The 13,715-nt window shown below is 38.9% G+C and overlaps 1 protein-coding gene across 1 annotated transcript in view; it reads left to right on the top strand.

Moving 5' to 3' along the window:
* TMEFF2 (transmembrane protein with EGF like and two follistatin like domains 2) overlaps window positions 1-13,715 on the top strand; it is a 270,268-nt gene that overhangs the window by 25,532 nt on the left and 231,021 nt on the right. The window contains exon 4 of the mRNA XM_081314466.1: window positions 2,095-2,121. Within this exon, the coding sequence (XP_081170592.1) occupies window positions 2,095-2,121 (27 nt within the window). The remainder of the gene's footprint in view (window positions 1-2,094; window positions 2,122-13,715) is intronic.

The following is a 13,715-nucleotide window of genomic DNA, read 5'->3' as shown; positions in this document are numbered from 1 at the left end:
GCTTCCTCACATCTTAAAGTTGTCAAGTTTTCAAAACACTAGTTTAGATTAGGTGTGGGCAAAAAATGGCCTTGGATCTCATGTGGTCCTCTGGAGAATTATAATCACCTCACAAATCTTTCCATCAATTCTGAGAAAAAAACAAACACCTTTCAGAAAGAAATATATCCTATGCTACAACTAATTCACTAAACAATTGTTGAATGCAAAGAGGAGATAAAAAAAATCATAATGAGACTAAAAACAATTTAGACAATATAAACAAGCAAATCTCCAAATTAAATCTACAACTAGAAAGCCCCTAGATAACAACTACAAAATATGAACAAACAATCCAGAAATCAGAAGTCAAAACAGAGGAAATGGATTTAGAAATGGAAGAGATAAAAGAAGGGAAATACAAATGACTATATACAAACAAAATACTGCAAGACTTAGCTATAACAATGAAAATGTAAAAGACTTTTTACCCCTGCGGTCTGCAAAACATATCTGATCGCAAGGAAAAAGATTTTTAAAAAGGGAATATAAAGCTGTTAAGGGAAATGTCACAGCTTGGGAGATAGGGATTGAAAAGAGAAATGGAGGAAGAAAGGAAGGAATATAAATGGGCAGAATTCCCCCCCCAAATAATAATAATAATAATACCCTACCTAAATTGTCTTCCTCATGTCAAGCAATTTTTACAAAAATAGAAAGAAAATTCTTGGGCGATCTCATCGTCCTGGCTTGGAAAGCAACTTGGCAAAGAAAGAAAGCGAGAGTCAGATTTAAAAAACAGAAGATTTGACCTTTTAGAGGGAGCATTATATGTTTAGATATTTCTTTGAATAAGATTAAAAGAACAGAAGACCCTTAGATATAATTAGACCTTTATAATGCAAGGTATGATTTAGAATTAGATAGCATTTTTCTCTCTCTTTTTTTGATACGGGAAATATGAAGATAAGAGGAGGATTGATTTGAATAAAACTTTCAGCTATATAAATGTAATTAATATTGAGAAAATCATAACTGATAAAGACATTTCAAATACTGATGGGAAATCAAATTTTAACAGGAACACGGAAAACAGGATGTTGATTAATGAATTGACATTATTGATTTGTGAATTGATATTATTGTTATTTGTATATTAGTAAAATATGATGATGCTTATATCTAATGCTGCATACATTAACAGTACCAAAAATTGTAATGGTGTAATGAAGGGAAAATGGAATAAATATGGAGAAGCAAGGAGGATTAGGGGGAAAATATTGGGTTGTGTAGTATTGAACAGATTTATATTGAAGAAGTTAATGTTACATATCTGAAGCAGACAACATGCTGTTTACTAAGCACTAAAGACTAATTTTTAAAAATTAATAAAAACTTTTATATATAAAAAAATTCTGGACAGTGGTTCCACTGCTCATTTGCTGTTAGGACAAGGCTTTTCAGCAGGTCAGTTCAAGGTTTCATGGAGTCCTGGAATTGTCTCCATCTTCAATCCACGCCATAGAGCAAAACAGGTTGCAATATTCTGTCTCATACAGGTTTGGGGGATAATACCTAATTGCACCTTGGTGATGTGGACCAAACTGTGTAGCATTTCACCTGATTATGTTTTTTTTTTTTACTGACGACTGCCTATCACAGACCTGAGCTTTTTATTATTTATATTATGGGAATACAGAACTATGGTCAGTGTGTCAAAAGATCATGGATGGGATGGCCTTATGACTCAGGAGTCCTCATTTTGGTTGTTTTGAAAAACTGATATTTAAAAAGGCAACATAGTCATCAAATATCATTGAGAAGAAAATTTAATCCTCATGCTAAAACTAACTTGGTAATCGCTGGGTTGTGCAACAGAATTAAGAGCAGCAATAGTAGTAGCATCTGTAAGGCACTTGAAAAGCACATACCAGCATCAAAAAGAGTGGATAAATCAAAATACATAGAGTACAATGTAGTATCAATTTGGAGAGGAATAACATCAGAAGCATAATTTGCTAGCAGACTTTTAATGAGGTAGAATCCAGCTTTGCAAACATACGAACTGTTCTTATGCAGATTTATTTTATTTCCTCCTCTCTTTCTTCCTTACAGATGCAGGCTCTGGATCAGGTGACGGAGGTAGGGATGTTTTCTTAAAACTACCCCCCCCCCCCAGACTTGTTACTGTGGTTTTTCTAGATTTGTTATTCTATCTTGTATTACAATTGCTAAGATTGTTTTTTTCCTCTGGGAAGTGACATTTTGCATTTTACTCAAACAAAAACTCTTAGCTGTTCTAAAATAGAAATTCAGAAGGATGTTTTATTTCTGGGGGAATTTTGTTTTATTCTCTATTTAACTGGCACTCTATCTCCATCTGCTGTTACTACCATTGTTACATGTACCTGTTTATTTATGTTAGCATTGAATTCTCCAAAATGTCACAGTTGTTTTGGATCTCTCCTCCAGAGATCCCTATCCACTCTGAATATGAATTTCAGAATTGAAGCGTTGGAAAGAAAAATTATACCAAATTAAATAGACAAATGAAGGCTTTAAAAGTGACAGCTGAGCATGTTTATTTCAGCATAATGCCAACTTGATTTGCTTATCATTTAGGTCTGGCCTTTTTGCAAATAGTAAGCGCAAGCTATCCAGATAAATATTAGGCTACAAATAAATCCTATAAATAGTTATTAAAGCAACAAGCCACATTTACTCTATGTGGGCCTTACCTTTGAGTGAATATGTATTCTTCTTCTTGTGCCATATCCATTATCAGATGTTGGCGATCCTATTTTTATCAGCAGCCGCACAAAAAAGTGCTGCTGAGTTTTGTCCAAACTAGTCCCTTAGATTTTGAAGTCATGATCTTCTTCTTCTGCCTGGACCTCGTTTGCCTTCAATCTTTCCCTGGAGGATTAAATGGAGTATGCCGTATTTTTCTGGGTGTCGCATCACAGGTCCGAAATATTCTAACTTTCATTTTTTAATTGTTTGGATGATTTCCCTTGGCTTTCCCAGGCGGCTTATCACCTCCTTATTTCTGATCTTGTCAACCCAGCTTATACGTAGCAGCTGCCCGTAAATCCACATTTCAAATGCTTCTAGTCTCTTCAGGTGGCCTTCTGTCAGAGACCAACTCTCTACTCCATAGAGCAGGATAGAAAAAATATAACATCTGACAAGCCTGATTTTCAATCTGCATAGAAACTGGCAATACAACCCCATGGATTCCAACAGAACTGAAATTTCATGAGATTTAAATTAATTTCCAATTTAATCGTGTTCTATTTGGGCTGACTGTACCCAGAGGGTGTCTATATTGCTGAAGTCACTTTTTCAGGAATGGTCTAAAAATTGAAAATAGCTCTTTTATATTAGGGTTCAGAATTGTTTCCACTCTACAATTTCTCATTCCAGTTTGTAACTTACTGTTTTAGAGAGTCTTTTAATAGCACATTTAGAGATACAGTTTTGTTTCTAGATTCCCCCTATTATTTGGTAATCATATTGTGGGTGCTGAAATTAACAGGTTGCACAGAATGCATACATACGAGAATGGTCACATCTCTCCCCTTTCCCCGTCACACACATGTGCATAAATGTATTCCTACAGTTTGATATAATCTTGATTTTTATTATTTGTTTTGTTCTGTTTTTGACACCCAAATGAACTTTACTGTGAAGTTTCATATTTGCCAGTGGGATTTTTGTTGTCTCATTCCTAATGAACAGTTTTAATATGCTTGTAAGTTCTTTGTTTAATTTAGAATCATAGGACTAAAAGGGGAGATATTTGGAAGGAAGGAATTCCTATGAGTTTTACTTATTTTATTATAATGTTAATGCACATTATCAAATGATATTTGGTAAAAAAGACTATAGCCGGTAGACTTTTGCAAGATTACAAAAAGGGAGTGAATTGGTCTTTACCGACAGTTGATTTTCTTAAGAAGCAACGGTTGGAAACTAATCAAGGAGGGAAGCAAGCTAGGAGTAAGGGAGAAATTTCCTGACAGTGAGGACAATAAATCAGTGGAACAACTTGCCTTCAGAAGTGCTCCATCACTGGAGGTTTTTTTTACAAAGAGATTGGGTAACCATTTGTCTGAAGTGGTATAGGGCAGCGGTAGGCAACCTCGGCTCTTTTATGACTCAAGAATTCTGGGAGTTGAAGTCTGTGAGTTATAAAAGAGCCGAGGTTGCCTACCCCTGGTATAGGGTCTCCTACTTGAGCAGGAGGTTGGATTATAGGTCCAGGGTCCCTTCCTCTTGTTATTCTGTTATTCTGTCAAAAATATGTGTTGCTTGTGTGTTGATGCCATTTGATTGCTCAAGAGGAGTTTGCAAGGTGACTGAGCTTTGGGGTTTTAACCTGATGTTTAAACGTTACACATTTTAAGACATTTTGCAATCTTTGAGAAGGATATGTGTCCTTTTGACATCATTTTTATGCAGGAGCTATGTTGATTCTGCAGTTTCTTTTCTCAGCCTTGGTAGTCATTTGTTTCTCTACAGTATCCACTATATAAAGACCATTCTGACCTGGATGATAACATTTATCATCTTAATGTAAGTGCTCATAATGTAGTGTTTTGTTTTGTTTTTTTATACAGAAAATGGCTTTCTTCTTTTTCAGAACTCCGCTACTGTATAGCTTTCTATTCATCTGTTCATAGTCTCTGATTTCAGAGTTAATATTAACATGTCTCAAAACCATATAATTTGTCATCTTTTATTGTCTGGTTATCAATGTTTTCCTTTTTTTGTATTTATGCTTTTTAAATGGGTCTATTCTCATGTTTCCAAAGGAAATAAATGATTATGAGCTATTTCCATTTTTATTGTGACTTAAAGCATCTCATTACCCAAATAGTTTCATTCATCCAGACTGGCTGCCAGATATCAAAAAAGATTGCCAGATAAATGGGACTGTTATTAAGAATAGGTTACTTGGAACTCAGATGCCCAGGAAACAAATAATTAGGCAGATGCATATAGCTACATTTAACTAAGAAGGGGATTGTGTCATCAAACTACGGCAACACCTGCGGCCGGCGTCAACTTCCCTCCGTCCAGTGCGCTCCCACAGAGAGGGCCTCCTCAGGGTGCCTCCGATCAAAGAATGCCGATTGGTGGCCCCCAGGGGGAGAGCGTTCTCTGTGGGTGCGCCAGACCTATGGAACCGCTTACCGGTCGAGCTCCGGATGGCCCCCGACCTTGGCTCCTTCCGGCGCGATCTCAAAACCTTCTTTTTTGAACAAGCTGGCCTGGTCTGACGGGATGGGGTTGGGTTTTTTATAATTAGTTTTAACTTTTAATATGTATTAATTACTACGGGCATAGTTGTTTAATCACTTTTTAATTTTTGTATGTTGTTTTTTATTATGTATTGCCCTGTTCACCGCCCTGAGTCCTTCGGGAGAAGGGCGGTATACAAATTAAATTATTAAATTATTAAATTAAAACTACAACATTACAGATAAAACATCTTCCCATTTTTTCTGACAGTTTCTGAAGCAGCCTTCACAAGGTATTGTCCTTTAGATACATGGGACAATAATTCTTAATATCAGCTCTTGCAGGCACCAGATTGCGTAAAGTTTGTCTAGAATAAGATAGAAGTAATTTCAATGTCTGTAAATATTTCGATACAATCACTAGTGAGATACAATGGAATACTGTTTTTGTTTATTTTTCCTTTTATAAAGTGTAATTATTCTTTTCTATCTCCCTCGTTCTTTCCTTTTCTATGATTATAGGCATTTAGTTTTAGAACAGTGGCAAGTAGCGGTAATATCAATGTTAATGTGTTTACTTTTGTAGAGACTTTTAGTTATTTGTTAAAATTATATAATGAACCTGGTTCTATACATTATTTAATCAGTGAATTTATGAATTTTAAAGTTTATGATCATTGCACATCTTTATTGAAATTTGTTCTTCATTCACTGTCTTTTTCCATCTTTTCTTCTCTTTATTCCTTAAAGTGATTTAAACAAATTATTAATAAAAAGGGAGATTTATGTAACACAATAATAAATACACTTAAGACCAAAAGAGTACGTGGGTTGGAGAAGAAGGCTATATTCATATTTATTTCCTGGCACTAGAAATTGCATGATTGCCATCAACTTAGTTCACCCTTGTTAGGAAAAGAGCAGACCACCTCTTTTTATCTGCACTGAGATGGCTTGGTAGAACAAGCCTGCCATTCCAGTTTCTTCCTTCAGGTTCCTTAATTAGGAACATGAATATAAAATGGTGGCCTTACTTGTCATCCAATATAGTGCCTTCTTTATCTGCTTGAAGGTGCTCTGTTTGCTGTGATCTTGCACTATAAATCTGGCTCTTGATTTGCCCCTGGGAAACCAGATGCAAAGGGAATATAGGTGAATGTTGTGTAAAACCATTTCTCAGCTGCGTTGGTCTCTGTAATTTGTTCACTTCTCAGTGGTCCCTGTGCCAGCTTGGAAACCTTGTGAGCTCTTTCAAGCAAATAAGCAAAATGCAGCTATTGGGTTAGGACTATGGGGCAAAACCCCAGAGATCGACCTAAGAATGAATGGAAAGGACCACAGTGTAGAAAGGTGTTTTTGCTACATTTGAAGTGAAATATAAAGCTATTGTCTTGTAGTGAGAAGAGTCAAGAAAATCATATGAAGTGGAATAATCTGTAGCAATTTATAAATAAGAAAGAGACGCGGTGGTTCAGTGGGTTGGGACGCTGAGCTTGTCGATGAGAAGGTCGGCAGTTTGGCGGGTCGAATCCCGAGTGCCGCGTAGCAGAGTGAGCGCCTGTTACTCGTCCCAGCTTCTGCCCACCTAGCAGTTCGAAAGCACGTAAAAATGCAAGTAGAAAAATAGGGACCACTACAGTGGGAAGGTAACAGCGTTCCGTGCGCCTTTGGCATCTAGTCATGCTGGCCACATAACCACGGAGACGTCCTCAGACAAGTGCTGGCTCTTCGGCTTTGAAACGGAGATGAGCACCGGCCCCTAGAGTCGGAAACGACTAGCACGCATGTGCGGGGGAACCTTTACCTTTACCTATAAATAAGAATGTTAAGTCCAGAATCTAACCTTTCCTCACTGCAGCCCATGTTTGATAACTGGAATTGGAGAAAAGAGCTGGGAAAATTATCAAACTATTGGTTATTGTTACCTTTAGTCTGCATCAATAACTTCACCTTTTTGTAGCTCTGGAATGTGGCCAAAATATATCTCCAGAAAGGAGAGGGGATTATTTATGTTAGCTTCTTACAGGAGAGCTACATTAAACTGGCAGCTATATTTTGCAGTAGAAGACACCAAACAAAAATGGGGAACAGATTAATGCTGTTCTTAAATATAGAGATGGAAAAGAATGAGCCATTCTCCTAGATAATGAATGCCGTACTGCAGCAACTAAATAAATGATTTCCAAACAATTTCAAATAAAAAAGACAGGCTGACAAAAACAAGTACAACAGGACCTCAGGGACTGATTCGGCAACTTGTAGGAAAGAAGAACTATGCAATAGGCAGGATCGGATCATTGCTTTCCCTTTTAAAATCTGCAAAGCTGCCTGGCATGTATAGAAAATTCATGATTGAATAGGCAACCAATTCAGTTGCAGGTGCAGAAGCCTGCTAATGTATCAGAAGGAGGGAAATAATCCCTGTCATTTAAACACTCTCACAGCATCCTCCTTTAACTGGTATAATGCTATGCAATAAAAACCATAATTTTGGTTGTCATTAATGAAAGCGTTGGAGGAAGAGGAGATTACTGTTTGATGGAAGATGCTGGATACTTTCTTTTGCATTTTCAATGATGTGTGCCACTGGAATTTTGATCAAGCCACAACATTAACTCAGTGATATATAAAGCAGATAGAAATTGGGAAAGAATGTCACCCTGTGGATTTGCCCAGGTGATCAGATCTTCTGCTCTAGGCTCTGAGGATACAATGTCAACAACAGGAGGGTTGAGTTTATATGGCTTGCTGTTTTCCTCTATAAAAGTATAAAGGAGGATCATCTATGTATGGCAGGGGTGTCAAACTTGCAATGTCATGTGACGTGTCACGATGTATCACGACTTTTTTTTCCATTGCCAGCAATGGGGTAGGCGCGGTTTTGCCATGACGCATCCTGCCCACCGGCCGGTAGTTTAACACCCCTGATCTAAGGTGTTGTGGTAATTTGATGGAAAGATGGGCTTTTAATCAGGCTCACTGGTGGCCTTGATTGCTTTTTAGTTCTGAATTTGCAACATCCTTGGAGTGTGTGTAAATTAGACCATTATCAATGTTGTGAAGAAAGCTGGGCTACGAGTGTCATAAATCCATAAATGGCAGGGACTCTAACAGTAAAACAAGTATAACGTGAACGAAACATATGTTGAAGAACTTCTGAGGGGGAAAAAAAGAACCTTAAAAGATAATACTGTCCTGAAAACTACCTTGCATTTTGGTGAGGAGACCGGGGGTGGGGGTGGAGGTGGTGTTCCGTTGTACAACACACATTTCTCACAAAAATGGAATATGCATCTTTTGCTTTGTCGGTATAGATGCTTAAATTATGCAAACATTGGTGAGAGTCCAAAAAAAATGTCCCTCTGGGACAGAATAGCATTTGCTAGCAGAAAATATTTTTCTTTCCTTTTTTTTTACCTCTCTCGCCCCATTCTCCACATAGGGATGGCCTAGTTTCCAGGGCAGATTCTGTTCTATTGGGAGGGAGTATATTGGCAGTGGAGTGTGGGGAAGAGAGGATAGTTCATTTGCTCATAGCACAGCCAATCCATTTTTGTCTAGCCTCCTGAAAAAAAGAGATGTTACCATGTGTATATCTTTAAAGAGTGACTTATTTTCTGGACAGTAACATAATGCTCTGTGAATAGGGAGCAGTTTAGATACACTGTACATGGGGAAACTTGCTGTTAATTAAAGCAAAGATCTTCCCTATTATTTTTCTAGTTCCCATTTAGAAGAAAGCCTAATTCAGCTCTGCTGCTGAGTATTTGGATTCTGTGTCAGTAATATATGGCCATTGCTCCCATTAATTTCACATCCATTCGTCTCTGCTTTTTCCTTCTTAAAAAGAAAAGAACACACAAATGGGTTCAGGTGCCTCTTTCCCACAAAGCACTGCCTTGGCCCACATAACGTGCGTACCTGTCTCAATGCTATTTTGGCGTAAATAACTGTTAAATCCAGCAACTCTGTTTCTTCTCACCACTGCTTTTTTTAATCTTCACCTTACTGGGTGCTCGATTGATAAGCAGGGCTGTAGAGGGCAGAATGAGTGTTACTGTAAACACCTCCTGAGCAACGGTACTTCAGCCAAATTACTCAATAAAAGAACAAGTGCACATTGATTTGAATGAGTTGATATCCAAATACGTTACAGGACAATAGCTTCATGACAGACGTGAAAATAATGAGAGCAGACTAACGCAGCTGGAAAATACTGTTTGATTCAAGCTCTGCCTTTCCCTTCTCCTCCACTTCAAGGGAAATAATCTGTGGCATGGGGCCTCAGAAGGCTAATCTTTGAGTTGTGTACATTCCCTTGCAAAGTTTGACATCTGAAAAGAGGGGCCCTCGGGTATTTATAACAACACTTCCTCACATCAGGGCTAACTAGCTGAGCACTTTTAATGTTTCTCTCTCTCTCTCTCTCTCTCTCTCTCTCTCTCTCTCTCTCTCTCTCTCACACACACACACACACACACACACACACACACACACACACACACAGAGAGAACACCATATATTGGATGTCAATTCCTTCAGTCTCCAAGGCTTCTCCAGACTGTGTGTGTGTGTAGAGTCCAGCAAACTTTGCAGCTCAGCCTTAAGTTTAATTGAATTGGCTGATCTAGAACAGCTGTAAAAGCATTTCTTACCTGGCTGGGTAGTTGCAAAGGGGATGAAAGGGAAACTGGCTGGCATTTGGTATCCAGATGCCCAAAGTGATGCTGCAATGAAATTCCACCTCAGCATCCCTATCTCATAGCAAGCTTACTTTTTTAGAAGGAAGTGTCAACATGCTTCTGGCTCCTTTCCCATCTTCTCTGCTACAAATTCCAGCAGGGAATTCACAGGCTATCCACTTGGCAGAAGTTTTTGAAGGCTTAGGAAGCCCCTCATTTGGGTGGGAACTAGCAACGGGTGTGGCCAGGGCACTGAATGAAACCATCCCTCTTCACCAACCAATCAGAATCTAAGGTTAAAGGTTAATTGGAACCAGGTTTCCAGTTACTTCTGATTCAGTGCTGATTTTGATGCCTTTACAACCAAATAATTTTAGTTCTTCTTTGAAGATCAGTTGGTAGATATGTCCAGGCAGGCATTTGCACATCTTATGTGTCAGTTGCATTCCTTCCTGGGCTGGGAGGCACTGCCGATAGCCACACTTTGACCACCTCCCAAGTGGATTTATGCAATGTACTCTACATGGAGCAGTCCTTGAAAACTGTCCAAAAGCTGCAACTGTTCCAGAATGCAGCAAGGCAGGCAAATTCTGGGTAGAACAAACTTAGAGAGAACTTGGGGGAGCATTCCATGGATGGAAATTTTAAAGGGAGAAAGCAGCTCAAGCTTGGGAGACTCTGAAAAATGACATTATAAAAGCACAGTCTAGCACTATATCACTGAAAAAGAAAAAGAAAAGTCCCAGACAAAACAAGCATGATTGCATAAAGAACTCTGTTAAACTGAAAGACAAAAAGGACAAGTATATAAAAACTGGAAAGAGGGATATATAACTAAAGCACAATACTAGTATATACTGTAGCTCAAATGTACAAAGAAGAAACTTAAGCCTCAGAATGAACTAAGACTTGCAAAAAATGTCAAAAATAATAATGAAAAAGTTTCTTTCAATATGTAAAAAGCAAGAAAAAAGACAAGGAAGTGAATAGTCCGCTAATGAAGAAGACGGCAAGGAGGTGACAGGCAGTAGGGAGAAAGTGTAACTGCTTAATTCATTCTTTGCAACTGTCTTTACACAAAAGGGGAAAAAATAGTCCAACCTATCAAAAGCAAAACTGTAGAAGATAGAATAGGAATGTAAGTCAAAATAGGCAAGAAAATGGTAAGACAACACCTATCCATTCTAGATGAGTTGAAATTATCAGATCAGATGAATTACATCCCAGAGTTCTGAAGGAGCTGGCAGATATGATCTTGGAACCCATTAACCATATCTTTCAAAGATCCTGGAGTACTGGGAACTACCAGAGGACTGGAAAAGAGCTGATGTAGTTCCCATCTTGAAAAAGGAAAAAAAATAATCCTGGAAACTACAGACTTAAGCAATCTCACATCAATACCTGGGAAGATCCTGGAAAAGATAATCAAGCAATGCATCTGTGAACACTTAGAAACCAGCAAAGCTACCAAAACAGATGTCAAAAACAGATCATGCCAGACAAATCTGATTGCATTCTTTGACAAGTGACTAAATTAGTGGACCAGTGAAATGCTGTGGACATTGTATACTTGGACTTCAATCAGGCACATGACAAAGTAGTCTACAGCCTACTTCTTGGTAAGATAAAAAAAATGTGGGATACACAGCATCACCACATGTGGATTGATTTGTAACTGGCTGATCAATTGCACTCAGTGTGTAGTTCTTAATGGAACTATATCTACGTATGTGGAGTAAAGCATGCAGTGGAGTACCCCAAGGTTCTGTCTTAGGACCGGTACTCTTCAACATCTTCATAAATGATTTAGATGAAGGAGTAGAAGGGGAAATCATCAAATTTGCAACAACACCAAGCTCGGGGGAATAGCCAACACTTCAGAAGATAGGTTCAAAGGATCTTGACAGACCCTATCCACTGGACCCTATCCAACAAAATGCAATTCAGTGATGAAAAAAGTAGGGTTTTACACTTGGGCAAGAAAAACCAAATGCACAGGCGTAGAATGGGTAATACCTTTCTCAATAGCAGTAACTGTGAGAGGGATATAGGGAGTCCTAGTGGACAACCATTATGAGCCAGCAGTGTGCTACAGCTGCCAAAAGCCAATGTGGTCTTAGGGTGTGTCAACAGAAGGATTGTATCAAGATCACATGAAATCTTAGTACTGCTATATATTGCACTGGTAAGACCGCAAGGAATACTGCATCCAGTTTTGTTCACCACAATACAAAAAAGAAGTTGAGATTCTAGAAACAGAAAAAATCTATAAAGATAATTAGGGGACTGGAGGATAAAACATTTGATGAACTGTTGTTGGAATTGGATATGTCTAGTCTAACAAAGAGAAGGACTGGGGTGACATGATAGTACTCCTCCAATATTTGAAGGGATGTCATAGAGAAGAGGGGATCAACCTATTCTCCAAAGCACCTGAGGGCAGGACAAGAAGTAACAGTTGGAAACTTATCAAAGAGAGATCCTACCTACAACTAAGGGGAAATTTCCTGACAGTGAGAACAATTAATCAGTGAAATGGCTTGCCTCCAGAAGCTGTGCATGCTCCATCACTGGAGGTTATTAAGAAGAGATTGGATAGCCATTTGTCTGGAATGGTATAGGGCAGGGCTTTTCAACCTTTTCACCCATTGTACCACCCGAGTACCACCAGTTGCCTAGCAAGGTGTCAAAAATGTGATGAACCACACACACACCCCGAAAAAAGTGATGAAGTACAGGTAGTCCTCAACTTACAACAGTTTGCTTAGTGACTGTTAGAAGTTACAATGACACTGAAAAAAGTGCCCCCCAAGCCACAGCCGAGCAAGACACCTGCCTGCCCACCCAGCGGCGGTCTTTCTCCTGTCTGAGGTTTTCATTGTTGTGAGCATTTTTGTTGAGGATTGGCAGTGGGGGTGGAGTGGGGGGGTGTTTGGTTTTTATTCCCTCCCATCTGCTGGGTGGTTGCAGCAGGTTTTGGTTGCTTCACATGACCCTGGGACACTGTGACTGTCATAAATATGAATCAGTTGCCAAGCATCTGAATGTAAATCACAAGACCCTGGAGATGCTGCAACATTCCAGCTGATCGGCGCTTCTTCTAGGCTCAGCAGAAGCGCCAGGATCAGCACCGAGCTCCAGCTGGAGCCTGGCGCTATCCTGGTGCTTCTGCTAAGCCATGATAGCCCTGCAGTTCCATCCGTCTTGTGTGGCACTGCCACCAGTTCAGCTCCTTTCCCTCCCCTGCTACCACTTTTCTAGGATGGTCGTGTCCCACCTGCCAGGTGCCAATGTACCACAGGTGGTATCCGTACCACTGGTTGAAAAGCCCTGGTATAGGGTCTCCTGCCTGAACAGGGGGTTGGACTAGAAGACCTCCAAGGTCCCTTCCAACTCTTTTATACTGTTACTGTTACTGAATTCAAAGTGCAGATAAAAGTAGATTAAATACTTTAAATATAAATGGTTTTATATAGTTGTGTTGAGTTTTGTTGAAAGGAAAAAGACATAGAAACAGCATGGGATGGTAAAGGCATGGGAAAATGGCATGATCTGGACATTAAATATCTTTTCCTTATCCTGTTAACTATAACATGTTAAGAGTTCATTATGTATACAGATCTTTGTGCTGCCTAGGGAAGCCTACTTTTCTAGAAATGGGAAAGTCTATATTGCTCTCCTTCAGACCTCATGGTTAAAAATCTAAGTCAATAATTTCCTGGTTCTTTTTGCCCTTTTCTTAAACTATTTTTAAAATATATTTTAGGATTCCCTCCACTTGCCAAAAAGCTCCCCTGAGTTCTAAATG

This window comes from Vipera berus (assembly GCF_964194415.1).
Source record: "Vipera berus genome assembly, chromosome: 1".
NCBI lineage: Eukaryota > Metazoa > Chordata > Lepidosauria > Squamata > Viperidae > Vipera > Vipera berus.
Note: the sequence above shows the minus strand (reverse complement) of the source record. Positions and strands in the feature narration are given on the sequence as shown.